This window comes from Thalassophryne amazonica, chromosome 3 (assembly GCF_902500255.1).
Source record: "Thalassophryne amazonica chromosome 3, fThaAma1.1, whole genome shotgun sequence".
NCBI classification, from domain to species: domain Eukaryota; kingdom Metazoa; phylum Chordata; class Actinopteri; order Batrachoidiformes; family Batrachoididae; genus Thalassophryne; species Thalassophryne amazonica.
The window spans coordinates 68,561,997-68,581,457 of NC_047105.1; the positions used below are offsets into that span (position 1 = coordinate 68,561,997).

Below are 19,461 nucleotides of genomic sequence, written 5' to 3' on the forward strand. Positions count from 1 at the left end.
TGAATACTTACAGTATGTACATGTGACTTAAATAAAACTGGAAACATCTAAAAAAACAAAAAAAACAAAACTATTTTCATATTGTCATTATGGCATATTGTGTGTAGAATTCTGAGTCAAAAAATGAATTTCGTCCATTTTGGAATCAGCCACATGGGGTGTGCAGCCAGTACATTCTGAGTGCCGGTCCCAAGCCCAGATAAATGAGGAGAGTTGTGTCAGGAAGGGCATCCGGCGTGAAACAAGTCAGCCCAACTATGCAGACTAAGAATCGAATTTCCATACCGGATCGGTCGTGGCCCGGGTTAACAACGTCCGCCACCGGTGCTGTTGCCCAACAGGGTGCTGGTGGAAATTGGGCTAGTGCTGGGCGAAGACGACGATGAAGAAGAGGAGGCGAACGTTTACACAAACATCGGGAGAAGAAGAAAACTAGAAAGGTGGAAATGAGAGTAGGGACTTTGAATGTTGGTAGTATGACTGGTAAAGGGAGAGAGCTGGCTGATATGATGGAGAGGAGAAAGGTAGACATATTATGTGTGCAAGAGACCAAGTGGAAGGGAAGTAAGAGCAGGAGCATTGGTGGTGGGTACAAGTTGTTGTACAATGATGAGGACAAGAAGAGAAATGGTGTAGGGGTCATTTTAAAGGAAGAGTATGTTAAAAGTGTGTTGGAGGTTAAGCGAGTGTCTGACAGGGTGATGAGTGTGAAGCTGGAAATTGAAGGGGTGATGATGAATATCATCAGTGCATATGCCCCACAGGTAGGTTGTGAGATGAAGGAGAAAGAAGATTTCTGGAGTGTGTTAGATGAGGTGGTGGAGAGTGTGCCCAAGCATGAAAGAGTGGTGATAGGAGTGGACTTCAGTGGCCATGTTGGTGAAGGGAACAGAGGTGATGAGGAAGTAATGGGTAGATATGGTATCAAGGATAGGAATGGGGAAGGACAGATGGTAGTTGATTTTGCAAAAAGGATGGAAATGGCTGTGGTAAATACCTACTTTAAGAAAAGGGAGGAGCATAGGGTAACATAAGAGTGGAGGAAGGTGCACACAGGTGGACTACATTCTTTATAGGAGGTGCAAGCTAAAAGAAATCAGAGAGTGTAAGATGGTGGCAGGAGAGAGTGTCGTTAGACAGCATAGGATGGTTGTTTGTAGGATGAATTTAGAGGTAAAGAAGAAGAGAGTGAGAGTTCAACAAAGGATCAGATGGTGGAAGCTGAAGGAGGAAGACTGTTGTGTGAAATTTAGCGAGCAGGTGAGAGAAGCACTGGTTGAGGGGAAGCAGTTTTGGACAACTGGAAAAGTACTGCAGATGTGGCGAGGGAGACAGCTAGGACAGTACTGGGTATGACATCTGGACAGTGGAAGGAAGACAAGGAGACTTGGTGGTGGAATGAAGAAGTCCAGGAAAGCATAAGGAGAAAGAGGTTGGCGAAAAAGTTTTGGGATAGTCGTAGAGATGAAGAAAGTAGACGGGAGTACAAGGAGATGCGGTGTAAGGTGAAAAGAGAAGTGGCAAAAGCGAAGGAAAAGGCATATTGCGAGCTGTACAAGAAGTTGAATAGTAAGGAAGGAGAAAAGGACTTGTACCGATTGGCCAGACAAAGGGACAGAGCTGGAAAGGATGTGCAGCAGGTTAGGGTGGTTAAAGATGCACATGGTAATGTGCTGACAAGTGAGGAGTGTGTGCTGAGAAGGTGGAGGGAATATTTTGAAGAGCTGATGAATAAAGAAAATGAGCGAGAGAAAAGGCTGGATGATGTGGTTAGAGTAAATCAGGAAGTACAAGAGATTAGTAAGGAAGACGTGAGGGCTGCTGTGAAGAGGATGAAGAGTGTGGGAAAGAGTTGTAGAAGCTAGGTTTAGAAAACAGGTGAAGATCTGTGAGCAGCAATATGGTTTCATGCCGAGAAAGAGCACTACAGATGCAATGTTTGCTCTGAGAATACTGTTGGAGAAGTACAGAGAAGGCCAGAAAGAGTTACATTGTGTGTTTGTGGACTTAGAAAAAGCTTATGACAGGGTGCCAAGAGAAGAGTTGTGGTATTGTATGAGGAAGTCTGGAGTGGCAGAGAAGTATGTTAGGGTAGTGCAGGACATGTACAAGAATAGTGTGACAGCGGTGAGATGTGCAGTCAGAATGACAGACTCATTCAAGGTGGAGGTGGGATTACACCAAGGATCAGCTCTGAGTCCTTTCTTGTTTGCAGTGGTGATGGACAGGTTGACGGATGAGATCAGACAGGAGTCCCCATGGACTATGATGTTTGCAGATGACAGATGACATTGTGATCTGTAGTGAGAGTAGAGAGCAAGTTGAGTCTAGTCTGGAGAGGTGGAGATATGCTTTGGAGAGAAGGGGAATGAAAGTCAGTAGAAGCAAGACTGAGTACATGTGTGTGAATGGGAGGGAGCCCAGTGGAATAGTGCAGTTACAAGGAGTAGAAGTGGTGAAAGTAGATGAGTTTAAATATTTGGGGTCAACTACTCAAAGTAATGGAGAATGTGGTAGAGAGGTGAAGAAGAGAGTGCAGGCAGGGTGGAGTGGGTGGAGAAAGGTGGCAAGAGCGATTTGTGACAGAAGAATATCAGTAAGAGTGAAGGGGAAAGTCTAAAAGACAGTAGACAGACCAGCTATGTTGTACGGCTTAGAGACAGTTGCGCTAACAAAAAGACAGGAGACAGAGCTGAAGATGTTGAGATTCTCTTTGGGAGTAACAAGAATGGATAAGATTAGGAATGAACATATCAGGAGGACAGCTCAGGTGGGACGGTTTGGAGACAAAGTCAGAGGGATGGTTTGGACATGTGCAGAGGAGGGACCCAGGGTATATAGGGAGAAGGATCCTGAGGATGGAGCCACCAGGCAGGAGGAGAAGAGGGAGGCCAAAGAGGAGGTTTATGGATGTGTTGAAGGAGGACATGCAGGTGGTTGGTGTGACAGAGGAAGATACAGAGGACAGGGTGAGATGGAAACGATTGATCTGCTGTGGCGACCCCTGACGGGAACAGCCGAAAGACAAAGAAGAAGCTGTAACATAAAATGTGGTAACAGTGAGGCTCTGAAAATGTTTTCTTTTTGGACATGAAGATGACAACTTCATTGGTTCAAAACTATGGCCAAAGTCTCTGTATGACTGTGCAAAAAAAAAAAAAAAAAAAAAAAACAACAACTTGCTGCATTTTTCAGAGGGGACAACTCAGTGATAACATGAAACTGATCATATTCCAGATGGATTCGTGCAGCAGCAGAATAAAATATTACTTAATCTGTAAGGATGCACACAAAGTCAAATTGAAAATGTAATAGATTATTCAGTAATGGGGAGCTGTAGCTTTAGTTTGACGATAATGCCAGGTGACAAACAGATGGTGCTTTTGAAGTTGAAAGACAGAGCCCGGAGTTCTCTACAGGTGCAGTATAGAAAACCAGCTATCTAAAAAAAGTGCTGGGAAACACTTCATTTGAGACTTGGTGACTCAATTCAATTATCCCTTTATTGTCACTGTATACTGGGTACAATGAAATTGCACATGTCCCTTGGTGCTACCAAAAAAGCATGTAAAGAGTGAAAAGATACTATATATAAATATTTAAATAAAAGTACAGAATCAAAGAAGAAGAAGGGCCTTTATTGTCATTGTACATATATACAGTGAAATTTGTCCTCTGCTGTTAACCCATCCTAATTACAGTTAGACACAATCCAACCACTAGGAGCAGTAAGCAGCCACAGTCCAGCACCTGGGGACCAACTCCAGATGTATAGACACTGCCCTGGTCAGGGGCAGAGAAAGGAACAGACCCTCAGTAAGCATGATTTTGATTGTGGGAGGAAACCAGAGTGACTGGAGGAAACCCACACAGACACAGGGAGAATATGCAAACTCCACACAGAAAGAGCAGGAAGTGATCCCATGACCTTGTTGCTGTGACGCATCAGTGTCAAGCCAATGTGCTATAAAAAAAAAGCATAGTATTCAGCTGGTCCTACACAGTAAAAATAGATATTGCACAGTGAGTCAAGTTTACGCAGCAGTGAGTGGTATTTTTGCTTCTGGATAAAAAGTATTTTTTTATGGATTTGTCTAGGTTTTTATTCTTCTGAGCTGTTTGCCGAGGGCAGCAGTTCAAACAGTTAATGCCCAGGATGAGTTGAATCTTGGAAAAGGTTGTAGGCTCTTCTGAGGCAGTGGGAACTGTATAGATCTTCCAGAGAGGGAAGAGGTCAACCGAGTGCTCCTGGTCAGTTAATGAGCTGCCTTGTATCATTTCTGTTGAATCAGTCCTCAACCCTCCTCCTGCAGGCCGTCTTGGACTCTCTTCATGTTGGCTCTGGCGGCACTGTACAGCGCCCCATCTCCATACCTGTACAGTGTTCCTCTTCGGGAGCCAGCTCACCCTGATGGAGTCAGAGTGACAGCTGAAAGAATTGTCCATCACTTAGGTTTTCTTTCTGACTACTTTGTTGCCTTTTGTTCTTTGTGACTCTCATGTCTCTGAGTGCAGCACATATTGGACCCCTATCAAAGATTTTATGTTTCCAGGGTGACCAAGGGCCCAAGGGGGCATGTGGGGGTGATGGACCCAAAGGAGAGAAGGTGAGAGTATAAGGATTGAATACCCTAAATTTAATGGTAACAATAGACTTTTTTTAAATAAATAATTATATTATCTTTTGTCAATTCCATTTTTTTTAACAGAGATACAGCTTTAACACTGTAAAACTAAGCACTTTCCATGTCACTGTTTGCATATGCTTTGTTTTATTTGGTTTGATTGTCCAACATGCAAATCTCATTTTTTCAATCTGTTTTCAGTCACTTTTTGGTTTGGATGACATTGTCATCCAGTCAGCAACTCCACAGGGAGATTTTATTTTTCATGGTGGAGTAGTAGATAATATTTGGGGTGAAGGCTCTGACTTTGGCATGTGCCACAGAATGCACTTTACGGTTGCACACTGTGATCTGAGGGTGTGGCGAGAGGCACATCTTAGCCCTGAGAGATGCAGCCAGAACAACCAGGTGGACACTGGGCCAGACTCGTGCAAGAGTAAAATATTAGCCAGCAGTATGTGAGTGCGGAGCACTTAACAGCGTAATAATGTGCAGTTGAAGTACACAGTTTCAGGAGGAAGTAGAAGCAGCATTTTACAGCTTACAGAGATAACATGGAAAGGGTGCGTTGGGTTTGTGTGATATTGAATGGGATGTCATGTGACTGAACAGTGCGAGTCCAGGTTGCTGCCTGAACTAGCTCGCTTGTCAGCTTATCTCACTTCATTTGCTGCTACACAGTTGAAATAGGTTAGCCCTTAATGATTATTAAACTCGCACTCACTCATCTTCAGCCACTGACTCCAATTAATGGTCACGGGGGGCTGGAGCCTATCTCAGCAGTCAAAGGGCGTGAGGCAGGATGCCAGTCTGTCACATGGCCACATGTAGACAAACAAACACATTCACACCTGCATGCACACCTACAGACAATTTAAAGTTTCCAAACCACCAAACCTGCATGTTGTTGGATGAGGGCTGAAGCTGGAGCACCTGGAGGGAACCCACACAAACACAGGGAGAACATGCAAACTCCACACAGAAAGGCCACAGGTGGGAAATTTGCACTCTAAATGGAACCAAATTGCACTCTAAATGCAATGCAACACAAATGAGATGAATAATCCATGTCATGTGACATACAAAGCACCAATCAAATGACAAGGATCCAATCAGCCATTTCATATATATATATATATATTTGTGTGTGTGTGTGTGTGCGCGCACACATATAATGGGAAAGTGTGTCCAAACGTTTGACTGGTAGTGTATAAGTGTGCAGTTATTCAAAATGTGTTTGTGTTCAGGGAGATGCTGGAATCCACGGACGATCAGGTCTGCCAGGAAGGAAAGGAGAACAGGTCAGACAGATGTCTGTAGCAGAAAAATTTGACTCTCATGTTGTATATACAGTATTTATGCCCCTTTGTGAGAGGACATCAGCAGATGTAATCTGTGCACTTTGCAGGGAGATAGTGGACCTCCTGGTGCCCCTGGTACCCCAGGAAAAGAGGGCTTAATTGGTCCAAAGGTATGCATATATTTGTGTTTGTGTGTAGGTGTATATTCCTAAACTTTGGAATATCTTAGACATGCATCCTGCAAAATCAGTGGTGGGCACAGCTAACAAAAAGTTAGCTTTGATAACCATTAATCAGATAACTGAAAAGTTATCTTTTATGACGATAAACTGCTAAAAAAATGTATCTTTATTACAGATAACCCATAACTGATAATTAGTATTGATTTGGATGCGGCCACATCAGATTACACTGTCGGCTTCTGATAAACCAGTTTCACTTTAAGCGCTGCAGGGACTGCTGGGTAAATTTAAGGATCACAAACACACAAGAACGCACGAAAAATGAATGGATAAAAAGAATAAAACCTGAAACACTGTCATCATCTTTCAAAAGCAGTAAAACACAGTATTAGAAGTCACATTTTATCTCTGTATTAGTACACCGTCATTTATGAACTAAAAGCTGCCGCTTTTTTCACACGCTTTTAAACCTGCGGCTTAAACAACCGAAATACATCCATTAATGCATTGACTGGCAGAGTAAAATACATATAGTAAATATAAATTCTTACTTCATAGTTTCAGTGGGATTCATCTGAAAAAATAATCGTCCTGAGATTATCCAAAACTAAATGGTGCAGAAACGTCCCAGTCTGTACACAGCTGTGCCATGAGAGCTCCTCTCTCCATCCGAGTCTTGGCGATAACGTCAGCCACAAAGAAATAAAATAAAATGTTAAAATTAGTCAGTTTTTGTGTCGAGCAGACCGTAACACTTCACTCCAATGACGGACGCCACTGGCCCTACTGGGCTGGTGGCGGTAAAACTTTAACTCCTTGCAGTCATAGTCATTTGTTTAGATGTGATGAAGTAATTCAGTGTCCTTTAGATATTTAAATAATCCTTTTTGCATGATGTGTGATGGGTTTTGCATCAGATTTCCAAGGGACAAGGAACTGAAACACTGCAACGTCCAAAGTGAACCTGAACTACACTACCCACAATGCTCCCTGCGTCGACCGGCCAATCACATTTGCAACCTGCTCAGATTGCTGCTCTCACTTGACCGACATTGCTGCTATTTTAGCATTGTGGGATAGCTCGCCCACAGATTGAGCTTGCCAGACTACTTTCACCACACTGCTCAGTGTGCTGCTCTCGTTGGAGCGACAACACACAATGTGTCTCTTTGTCCCAGATAGATCTCTTTCAGTGCAGCTTCTTGTTCTGACTTTAACACCAAGTTTACACCCAAGTCTTTCATCGCCAACTGTAAATGGTAATCAAAATATTCCAATCTTATCTTTCTGAACTCTTCCACATCAAACTCCATCGTGTCAATGTTTACAATGCTCATAAACTTTTAAGTTTCTTAAATATTTATTATGGCCACTCTTAAAACTTCAGTTATCTTTATAATTTTATTACTGGTAAATTTTAGAATTGATTATGAGATATACTCATTATCTCACAGGAATATGTCACAATTATCTGAGAACTACTTTTTGCGCAGGAATTCATCAAGCACATCGGCCGCAGGCGTGTACTTACACAGAATACCCAGAAACTGTGAAAAGTTGTTCAGCCAAAACGAGAATGTCCACTTTTAATTTGTCATAAGCTAAGCTAGAGGCGCTCGTGAGAGTGTGTCACGTTTGGCGCTTAATGATGACATCAGCAAGCAACAGCCAGCCTACCATAAATAAACACACAACAGACGGACTAAAATGTTTGATTTTAGGGTTTACAAACATTTCTGACCATTAAACTTTGCTCACTTTACCAGCAAAAAAAATGTTATCAGACCGAAAGTAATCGGAAATACATTTATCGGAAGATAATTGGTCCGATGGCAGTTTTAAAACTTATCTGAAAAGCTAATCTGCTTGCAAAAACATTAGCTTCGATAATTATCTGCTGTCGAATTAGCCTACCACTGTGTAAAACGCAGTGAGTAGATGAATGGATAAATGTGTTCATCCCTTTCTGGTTGTTGACATGATAATTCAAAAACAATAAATGTGCTCACCTTGCAACTCACCAAATGAAAAGGAAATTATCAGGTCTAGAGGTCAGATTCAGGTGGACGCAATTGCAGGACCCTGATAATTGGCTCTGTAGGTAAAAGCAGTTTACTAAAACAGTAAACTGGGTCCGGTACACAGTGAAGCAGTCCGACAAGAGTAACAAAAACAGAATGATCAGGCAGAAGGCGTGGTTGAGGATATAGGCAGCTAGTCATAACACACTTGAGGCTAGCAGGTCGAGAATACAAAAACAGAGCTGGAAAGAAGGCACAGGGCACATCAATCTGGTGAAGAACAAGGAGAACTGAGGAGTTTAAATACACCCAGGTGATGAGGTGCTGATAAGGAACAGGTGTGCATGGAACAAACCAGAAAGAGGGCGTGACCGGAGAGAGAGGCAAACACCCACCACCAAGAGTCAGCAGGTAAAGACAAGAGAAAAAGGGACAGACAGACCCCAACAGGAAAAATCCCAGCAAGAGATTCAACAAAACAAAACCAAAACCAGAAAACAGAAAACAAAACACCAATCCTGACAGAAATGTTGCAAGGACAAACTGATTCGATGTTTGTTAACTTTGAGACACCAGATTGACCCAAAACAACTTTGTTTTTCTTGTGTAATACATCATGGACTGGTCTGCCACCTGCTCAACACGACCACCTACTAGACATGCCTTGGCTTGTTACAGGGAATAATCTTATCATCACATACATGACAGAAATTATACGATGGTTGAAGTTGCATATAGCTTGAAGTTGGGTTGTTTCTCAGTTCCTTTTATTTCCAAAACCTCTGTGTGGTGGTCACAAAGACCACCCTTGCTCGTACAACAAGTTTTCTTCATATGCATTTTAGCTTTTCTTGTTTCTTTTTGTAGGGTGGTCGTGGGTTTGATGGCATTTCAGGGTCCAAAGGAGCTCAAGGAGATAAAGGTGAAAGGGTGAGTTCTGACTGTTTCTCTTGCTGCATTTCAACATTCAGTTTTAAACACACTGTTGTAAAACTAAATGATAAATAATTGATTTACTGTACTCATATGTCTACAACCTATATTCACAGATTTTCTTGACTCTACTACAAGAAAACCATGAAATAAATGACAAATTCTGTGCTTCATCTAGGGTCCACCTGGTATACCGGGCCCTTCTGGTCCCAGAGGAGTAGATGGAGCACCTGGCTTGACTGGCCCTCAGGGATCAGCTGGTGATAAGGGCCCTGAGGGGCTCCAGGGACAGAAGGTGCCTATCCAAGCTTAACTTGTTGACAGATTGTATGTGCAGGCTCTAATGAGAACAAATTAAATCAGTGATACCAGCACATGAATGCAACACAATGAAGTAAAAACAAAGCACTGAACATGGTCTCTGTACACAGAGAGCACAATACAGTGACATAGAATGAAAACTGTATTTGGGTATTCTTGCCAGTCTGTGCTTGTATATTTGCTGTATCTCTGCTTTTCTTCTCACTTATGCATCTGTTTGATATGGCGTATAGCTTCATGATGATTGACAGTTTGATGGTATTATATTTGACTGGTCTGTTTTCTCCATTATCAGCAAAATAATAAAAAGGATGATGGCAGGAATGGGGTCTTATCAATTTTCGCTTTTGGAGATTTTTTTTTTCTATTCGGCATTCATTTAATCTCGCCGTACAATATTTTTCCATCCTTTGTTAAAACCCCAACAGAAGGCACAGTGTCTGGTGTAAAAATGCTACAAAACTAAATATATACAGGCTGGGCACACACAGTACTTTATCTGTCAAGTCCTATTTTATTATATATGGATTTGCAGGAGATGTTTGACATCAAGCATCTTATCTGCAGTGTATGCTTATTCTTGCTCTTAAAGGGCATATGGCACTGCAATTAACGCTATCTTTTAAAAAATGATATGCCAGATTATGAATCATCATTTCCAACTCTTTAACTTGTGCGAGTCCTGATGTGGCTGATAAAAATAAAATTAGCCATACAAAGTCTGAAAAATGCACACAGATTCAGAGCTACTTTTATACATAAAAGTGACGTAACTCCAGGGGTGATGACCAGTGATTACCGGTGTTGCCGACCCTAAAAATCTGTCTCCCCGATGACGCAGTTCACGGATTAGCACCTCATTTGTGCTTCAAACTGCACACCAGTCATCATCTATCTCAGCGACAGATATCTGCAGCTTTAGTACAACAATCATTTTCACATAAATTCAGCATTATTTCATCATAAAAGGCGTCAGAAGCAATCGCAGCGCCATGGCTAAACAAGCTGCTAGCTGATGCATTCATTGCGCGTCAGACATGTCAAAGCATCACAGAATTTCACCAGTTGATTAGCCTGTTGGCATGTTGTGGTGTTTCAGTTCTAAATCAGTTATGTGCCAATTAAATGTCAAAGCTGTCCTCTAACCTTAGACACCATCTGCCTTTGGCTGCAAAAATTGTGGTGCCATGTATTCATTTCTTGACATTGGAGACCAGTGAGTAGAGAACACCACCAGTGGGGAGTTCAAACTCTTTTTATTTACTGCTAGGTAGGGCTGGAGGCAGAAGTAACAGCTACCTTAGCAGTCTGTTCTGAACAGGGTCCAGGTAGGAACAGCTAGCATTGTGGTAACATAGGTGTGGATTTGGTACACAGCTAACCATTTCAAAGGGCAACAGTGTCTGCAAGGACAGCAGCAATAGGAGAATCCACTAATTTTATCAGAAGGTGAACAAACATACCATGCAAGAAGTCCAATAGACAGCAAGATAAACTCAGATGAAACTGGAAGGCAATGGAGTTCGACAACTAGAGATCAAAACACTAGAGATAAATGCAAGAAAGCTGGTATACACACGAGACAACATGGCACTAAAGTGAAGGATTTGTAATGGGTAAACAGTGCATAATTCAATAAATTGTGGAATAAAGCCATGTGAAACCAGAAACCCAAGTGCTTAGGAGGTAAAGCGAACAGCATGCAGTCGGAACAGAACTGTCAAAATAAAAGCATGCAGAGAATAGTAACATGGAGGAGATATTGGCGGAGGTGATGGTCCAGTGGTTAAGGTGCTGGGTTTGAGACCAGATGATCCTGGGTTCAAATCCCCGCCTGACTGGAAAATCACTATGGGCAAGGTCTTTAATCCCCTATTGCTGCCGGTGTGTGGTGAGCACCTTGTATGGCAGCACCCTGACATCGGGGTAAATGTGAGGCATAATTGTAAAGTGCTTTGAGCGTCTGATGCAGATGGAAAACATTGGGCACATATTGCGGCATTTTGGGATTACCTTTCACTGCTATGCAGATGATACTCAGTTATATATGCCGATAACTGCTGGTAATCTTGTTCACATAAAATCCTTAGAAGATTGCCTTGCATCATTGAGAAGTTGGATGTCTAGAAACTTCCTACTTTTAAACTCTGAAAAGACTGAAATGATGGTCCAGTGAGACATCGGCATCGATTTGACCAGTTAACACTCAGCCTAGGCTTGTGTGTCATACATCACACTGACAAAGTGAGGAACCTTGGGGTAATTTTTGATCCTTCATTGTCCTTTGGTCTCCATATTAGAAATATTACTTGGATTGCTTTCTTCCACCTGTGAGATATAGTGAAGATTCGTCCCATCCTGTCTATGGCTGATGCTGAGACCCTGATCCATGCGTTCATCTCTTCTAGATTGGACTACTGCAATGTTCTATTTTCTGGTTTACCGCAGTCTAGCATTAGGGGTCTCCAATTGGTTCAGAATGCTGCAGCCAGACTTTTGACACGAAGCAGAAAGTTCTTTACATTACATTACATCCATTTTGGCGTCTCTTCACTGGCTTCCTGTCCCAGTGAGATCAGATTTTAAGGTTCTGCTACTAACCTATAAAATTATTCATCGACTGGCACCTCCCTACCTAGCTGACCTAATTAAACTTTGCGTACCGGCCCGGGCTTTACGTTCTCAGGGTGCAGGACTACTTTGTGTCCCTAAGGTGAATAAGAAGTCTGCGGGTCACAGAGCTTTCTCTTATCGTGCCCCTGTTCTGTGGAATGATCTCCCTGTGTCAATAAAACAGATTCTGTGGAGACTTTCAAGTCCAGACTTAAGACGCACTTATTTTCCCTTTCATATGGCTAGCATACTGCTACAGTTTTGTTTTACGCTTTTTACTCTTTTAATTCATTTATTAGTAATTGAAGTGAGCAGCGGCCTCAACTTCACCTAAATTCTGGGTCTTTTAGTGAAGCTTAGGGCTAGCGGCCAGCGATCACCTTAGTATTTCTTCTGTTTTTCTTGTTGATTAATGCTGGCAAATTATACAGTATTTTTTGTCTTTCTGATGCCTGATTCTGTTTTTTCTCTGTTTAAGGTGCAGCTCCATCCAGAGATGGGAGTTGTGTTTGTGTTGGCGATCCTCCTGTCCTGTGCACCAACAGCAATTCTTGTATATTCGTCCGTGAATTGTTCTGTGAATTATTTCTGTAATTTATGTTTGTAGCATGGCCCAAGCAGAGGGTCACCCCTTTGAGTCTGGTCTGCTTGAGGTTTCTTTCTCAGAGGGAGTTTTTCCTTACCACTGTTGCTCTGGGGGTTAGTAAGGTCAGACCTTACCTGTGTGAAGCGCCTTGAGGCAACTCTGTTGTGATTTGGCGCTATATAAAGGAAATAAATTGAAAAAATAAATTGAAATTGATGGAAAAGCGCTATATAAATGCAGTCCATTTACCATATCATTAGGCACATAGAATGCAAGGTGAACACTAGAAATGTATCACATAGGAGATAATACTCAAACCAATAGAAACCCAGAGATCTGAAAACTAACATCAGAACATGAGCCATGACAGATGTGACATAACTGCTTAACAGGACAATGACTGCTCACCCTTCCAGTTTATATTCTATTTTACACAGTCCTTTTGCACATATTATCACTGCAATGACATCCATGAAAACTGTAAGTACCCTCAAAACTAGTCTGTGCTCCTAATGCCTGGTACTGCTCAATGTCTTTTCAACACAAAATGAAAAGACAGTTGTACTTTTGTTTTGTGTTGAAAACATTATAATTTTTTAACATTAATTTGGAATTTGGATTAATTTGTATATCAGTGCAAACAGTACATGTACTATATATTGACGTGTTGATTTTCTTGTGTGTCAGGGGGAGAGAGGACCCATTGGTCCCGCCATGGTTGGCCCACGGGGTATCCCCGGGATTCCAGGAGAGCGCGGGGAACCGGTTAGTATAATGCCTGTTTCACACAGCTGTCAGGTACTTACGTAACATCTGGAGTACAAAGTGACAAACAAGAGGCTCCAATATATTTCAGGAAGAAGGACTGACTGAAAATCTGAAATTCTCCCCTTTCGGAATCAATTATTCTAATGAGGTCACTTGATAATGTGAGTGAAGGGCTGCAGGGAATTTTAGGTTGAAGCTCCATGATGGATAACTTAAAACTGCTGATATTTACAGAGCTCTCCGTGTTTGATTAACTAAGCTCTTGTCGCAATCCTTCTCTTGGACACAGCATGCTAGGCCAGAGGACCTTAAAGTTTTACACTTTTATGAGATGTCTGACTTTTGTTGATTTCTCTTTTACTCTTTGCTCTCCACCTTGTTCTCAATTTAATGACTTAACATGCTGTGAAGTGCTCAGTGTTTTGTATGTGTGTGTGTGTTAATTCTGTCCATCTTGCAGGGGGAGATGGGCACAGATGGAATCAAGGGAGACAGAGGAGAGCCAGGCATGACGGTCAGTGCTTCACCCTTACCACCAGGTTCAGACTGAAGAAGCTGACACCAAACAACACTCAGAGTTCATACTAAGGTTGAATTTGTTGAGACTGTTTTGTTCTGTTCTTTTCTTGTTTGTTTGTTTGTTATTCAGGAAGATGAGATCAGAGAATATGTTCGTTCAGAAATGAATCAGCACTGTGGTGAGTGTTCCAGGCTGTTTGATCGCATTACAAATTTGTAAGTGTTGTCCCCAGGTTGAACCTCAGATGGTAATCAGAGTTTATGACTCACAGCTTCAGCTGAACACTGAAAGTATAATACAAAAGGAGCTGTGGAGAACTGCAGCAATACCATGAGTCTATATGCTGACCTTTATTATCCATCCACACACCCCCAACCCCCCTTTTGTTATGTTTTGCTTCCTTCCGGTCCATCTGTGTGGTCCTCAGCCTGTGGAGGTGAGTGAGCTGTTCCACTTTACGAAGACGTGCTGTTATTTAGCATGAATCACAGTGTGATAATGTGCTGTTGGAAATGCTATCACTATTTAGAATTTATGTGTACTTTAAAAAATGTATTACGCACAATCAAATTCAGTGCATCTAGAAAGTTTTCACAGCGCTTTACTTTTTCCACATTTTGTTATGTTCAATCCTGGCTAGTCTCCCATTTCCTGCCATTGAATAGCATCCTCACAGCGTGATGGTAGGGATGGTGCCTGGTTTCCTTCAAACATGTTGCCTGGCATTCACAACAAAGAGTTCAATCTTTGTCTCATCAGACCAGAGAATGTCCTTTCTCATGGTCTGAGAGTCCTTCATGTGCCTTTTGGCAAACTCCATGTGGGCTGCCATGTTCCATTTACTAAGGAGTGGCTTCTGTCTGGCCACATTACCATACAGTCCTGATTGGTGGATTGCTGTAGAGATGGTTGTCCTTCTGGAAGGTTCTCCTCTCTCCACAGAGGAATGTTGGAGTTGACAGAGTAACCATCGGGTTCTTGGTCACCTCCCAGAGTAAGGCTTTTCTCCCCCGATCGCTCAGTTTAGACAGGTGGCCAGCTCTAGGAAGAGTCCTGGTGGATCTAAACTTGTTCCATTTACAGATGATGGAGACCACTGTGTTCACTGGGACGTTTAAAGCAGTAGAAATGTACCCTTCCCCAGATTTGTGCCTCAAGACAATCCTGTATCAGAGGTTACTGATGTCATGGTTTTAAACTCAGATAAAACTGAAGTTATTGTACTTGGTCCCACAAATCTTAGAAACATGGTGTCTAACCAGATCCTTACTCTGGATGGCATTACCCTGACCTCTAGTAACACTGTGAGAAATCTTGGAGTCATTTTTGATCAGGATATCAATCAATCAATCAACTTTTTTCTTGTATAGCGCCAAATCACAACAAACAGTTGCCCCAAGGCGCTCCACATTGCAAGGCAAGGCCATACAATAATTATGAAACACAGTCTACGTCTAAAGCAACATAACCAAGGGATGGTCCAGGGTCACCCGATCCAGCCCTAACTATAAGCCTTAGCGAAAAGGAAAGTTTTAAGCCTAATCTTAAAAGTAGAGAGGGTATCTGTCTCCCTGATCTGAATTGGGAGCTGGTTCCACAGGAGAGGAGCCTGAAAGCTGAAGGCTCTGCCTCCCATTCTACTCTTACAAACCCTAGGAACTACAAGTAAGCCCGCAGTCTGAGAGCGAAGCGCTCTAATGGGGTAATATGGTACTATGAGGTCCCTAAGATAAGATGGGACCTGATTATTCAAAACCTTATAAGTAAGAAGAAGAATTTTAAATTCTATTCTAGCATTAACAGGAAGCCAATGAAGGGAGGCCAACACGGGTGAGATATGCTCTCTCCTGCTAGTCCCCGTCAGTACTCTAGCTGCAGCATTCTGAACCAACTGAAGGCTTTTTAGGGAACTTTTAGGACAACCTGATAATAATGAATTACAATAGTCCAGCCTAGAGGAAACAAATGCATGAATTAGTTTTTCAGCATCACTCTGAGACAAGACCTTTCTGATTTTAGAGATATTGCGTAAATGCAAAAAGGCAGTCCTACATATTTGTTTAATATGCGCTTTGAATGACATATCCTGATCAAAAATAACTCCAAGATTTCTCACAGTATTACCAGAGATCAGGGAAATGCCATCCAGAGTAACGATCTGGTTAGACACCATGCTTCTAAGATTTGTGGGGCCAAGTACAATAACTTCAGTTTTATCTGAGTTTAAAAGCAGGAAATTAGAGGTCATCCATGTCTTTATGTCTGTAAGACAATCCTGCAGTTTAGCTAGTTGGTGAGTATCCTCTGGCTTCATGGATAGATAAAGCTGGGTATCATCTGCGTAACAATGAAAATTTAAGCAATACCGTCTAATAATACTGCCCAAGGGAAGCATGTATAAAGTGAATAAAATTGGTCCTAGCACAGAACCTTGTGGAACTCCATAATTAACTTTAGTCTGTGAAGAAGATTCCCCATTTACATGAACAAACTGTAATCTATTAGACAAATATGATTCAAACCACCGCAGCGCAATGCCTTTAATACCTATGACATGCTCTAATCTCTGTAATAAAATTTTATGGTCAACAGTATCAAAAGCAGCACTGAGGTCCAACAGAACAAGCACAGAGATAAGTCCACTGTCCGAAGCCATAAGAAGATCATTTGTAACCTTCACTAATGCTGTTTCTGTACTATGATGAATTCTAAAACCTGACTGAAACTCTTCAAATAGACCATTCCTCTGCAGGTGATCAGTTAGCTGTTTTACAACTACCCTCTCAAGAATCTTTGAGAGAAAAGGAAGGTTGGAGATTGGCCTATAATTAGCTAAGATAGCTGGGTCAAGTGATGGCTTTTAAGTAATGGTTTAATTACTGCCACCTTAAAGGCCTGTGGTACATAACCAACTAACAAAGATAGATTGATCATATTTAAGATTGAAGCATTAAATAATGGTAGGACTTCCTTGAGTAGCCTGGCAGGAATGGGGTCTAATAAGCATGTTGATGGTTTGGATGAAGTAACTAATGAAAATAACTCAGACAGAACAATCGGAGAGAAAGAGTCTAACCAAATACCGGCATCACTGAAAGCAGCCAAAGATAACGATACATCTTTGGGATGGTTATGAGTAATTTTTTCTCTAATAGTCAAAATTTTGTTAGCAAAGAAAGTCATGAAGTCATTACTAGTTAAAGTTAATGGAATACTCAGCTCAATAGAGCTCTGACTCTTTGTCAGCCTGGCTACAGTGCTGAAAAGAAACCTGGGGTTGTTCTTATTTTCTTCAATTAGTGATGAGTAGAAAGATGTCCTAGCTTCACGAAGGGCTTTCTTATAGAGCAACAAACTCTTTTTCCAGGCTAAGTGAAGATCTTCTAAATTAGTGAGACGCCATTTCCTCTCCAACTTACGGGTTATCTGCTTTAAGCTACGAGTTTGTGAGTTATACCACGGAGTCAGACACTTCTGATTTAAAGCTCTCTTTTTCAGAGGAGCTACAGCATCCAAAGTTGTCTTCAATGAGGATGTAAAACTATTGACAAGATACTCTAACTCCCTTACAGAGTTTAGGTAGCTACTCTGCTCTGTGTTGGTATATGACATTAGAGAACATAAAGAAGGAATCATATCCTTAAACCTAGTTACAGCGCTTTCTGAAAGACTTCTAGTGTAATGAAACTTATTCCCCACTGCAGGGTAGTCCATCAGGGTAAATGTAAATGTTATTAAAAAATGATCAGACAAAAGGGAGTTTTCAGGGAATACTGTTAAGTCTTCTATTTCCATACCATAAGTCAGAACAAGATCTAAAATATGATTAAAGTGGTGGGTGGACTCATTTACTTTTTGAGCAAAGCCGATAGAGTCTAATAATAGATTAAATGCAGTGTTGAGGCTGTCATTCTCAGCATCTGTGTGGATGTTAAAGTCGCCCACTATAATTATCTTATCTGAGCTAAGCACTAAGTCAGACAAAAGGTCTGAAAATTCACAGAGAAACTCACAGTAACGACCAGGTGGACGATAGATAATAACAAATAAAACTGGTTTTTGGGACTTCCAATTTGGATGGACAAGACTAAGATACAAGCTTTCAAATGAATTAAAGCTCTGTCTAGGTTTTTGATTAATTAATAAGCTGGAATGGAAGATTGCTGCTAATCCTCCGCCCCGGCCCGTGCTACGAGCATTCTGACAGTTAGTGTGACTCGGGGGTGTTGACTCATTTAAACTAACATATTCATCCTGCTGTAACCAAGTTTCTGTTAGGCAGAATAAATCAATACGTTGATCAATTATTATATCATTTACCAACAGGGACTTAGAAGAAAGAGACCTAATGTTTAATAGACCACATTTAACTGTTTTAGTCTGTGGTGCAATTGAAGGTGCTATATTATTTTTTCTTTTTGAATTTTTATGCTTAAATAGATTTTTGCTAGTTATTGGTGGTCTGGGAGCAGGCACCGTCTCTATGGGGATGGGGCAACGAGGGGATGGCAGGGGGAGAGAAGCTGCAGAGAGGTGTATAAGACCACAGCTCTGCCTCCTGGTCCCAACGCTAGACAGTCACAGTTTGGAGGATCCCAAAAAATTGGCCAGATTTCTAGAAATGAGAGCTGCTCCCTCTAAAGTGGGATGGATGCCGTCTCTCCTAACAAGACCAGGTTTTCCCCAGAAGCTTTGCCAATTATCAATGAAGCCCACCTCATTTTTTGGACACCACTCAGACAGCCAGCAATTCAAGGAGAACATGCGGCTAAACATGTCACTCCCGGTCTGATTGGGGAGGGGCCCAGAGAAAAAAACAGAGTCCGACATTGTTTTTGCAAAGTTACACACCGATTCAATGTTAATTTTAGTGACCTCCGATTGGCGTAACCGAGTGTCATTACTGCCGACGTGAATTACAATTTTACCAAATTTACGCTTAGCCTTAGCCAGCAATTTCAAATGTCCTTCGATGTCGCCTGCTCTGGCCCCCGGAAGACAATTGACAATGGTTGCTGGTGTCGCTAACTTCACATTTCTCAAAACAGAGTCGCCAATAACCAGAGTTTGATCCTCGGCGAGTGTATCGTCGAGTGGGGAAAAACGGTTAGAGATGTGAACGGGTTGACGGTGTACACGGGGCTTCTGTTTAGGGCTACGCTTCCTCCTCACAGTCACCCAGTCAGCCTGCCTTCCCGACTGCACGGGGTCTGCCAGGGGGGAACTAACGGCGGCTAAGCTACCTTGGTCCGCACCGACTACAGGGGCCTGGTTAGCTGTAGAATTTTCCACGGTGCGGAGCCGAGCCTCCAATTCGCCCAGCCTGGCCTCCAAAGCTACGAATAAGCTGCACTTATTACAAGTACCGTTACTGCTAAAAGAGGCCGAGGAATAACTAAACATTTCACACCCAGAGCAGAAAAGTGCAGGAGAGACAGGAGAAGCCGCCATGCTAAAACGGCTAAGAGCTAGTAGCTATGCTAAGCTAGCGGATTCCCAAACAGGGAATCCGACACTAGACAGGCTGTGGAGCAGCACAGGTAACGCACAACAACAGTGCTAAAAAATAAAATAAAAATCCACTGGACAGG

General features: G+C 42.1%; 1 protein-coding gene across 1 annotated transcript in view; it reads left to right on the forward strand.

Moving 5' to 3' along the window:
- The window catches only part of col7a1 (collagen, type VII, alpha 1), a 224,309-nt gene that overhangs the window by 189,647 nt on the left and 15,201 nt on the right, over positions 1-19,461 (forward strand). Inside the window, 9 exon segments of the mRNA XM_034166636.1 lie at positions 4,554-4,607; positions 5,873-5,926; positions 6,034-6,096; positions 8,997-9,059; positions 9,241-9,357; positions 13,270-13,347; positions 13,811-13,864; positions 14,000-14,048; positions 14,298-14,306. Of these exon segments, the coding sequence (XP_034022527.1) occupies positions 4,554-4,607; positions 5,873-5,926; positions 6,034-6,096; positions 8,997-9,059; positions 9,241-9,357; positions 13,270-13,347; positions 13,811-13,864; positions 14,000-14,048; positions 14,298-14,306 (541 nt within the window).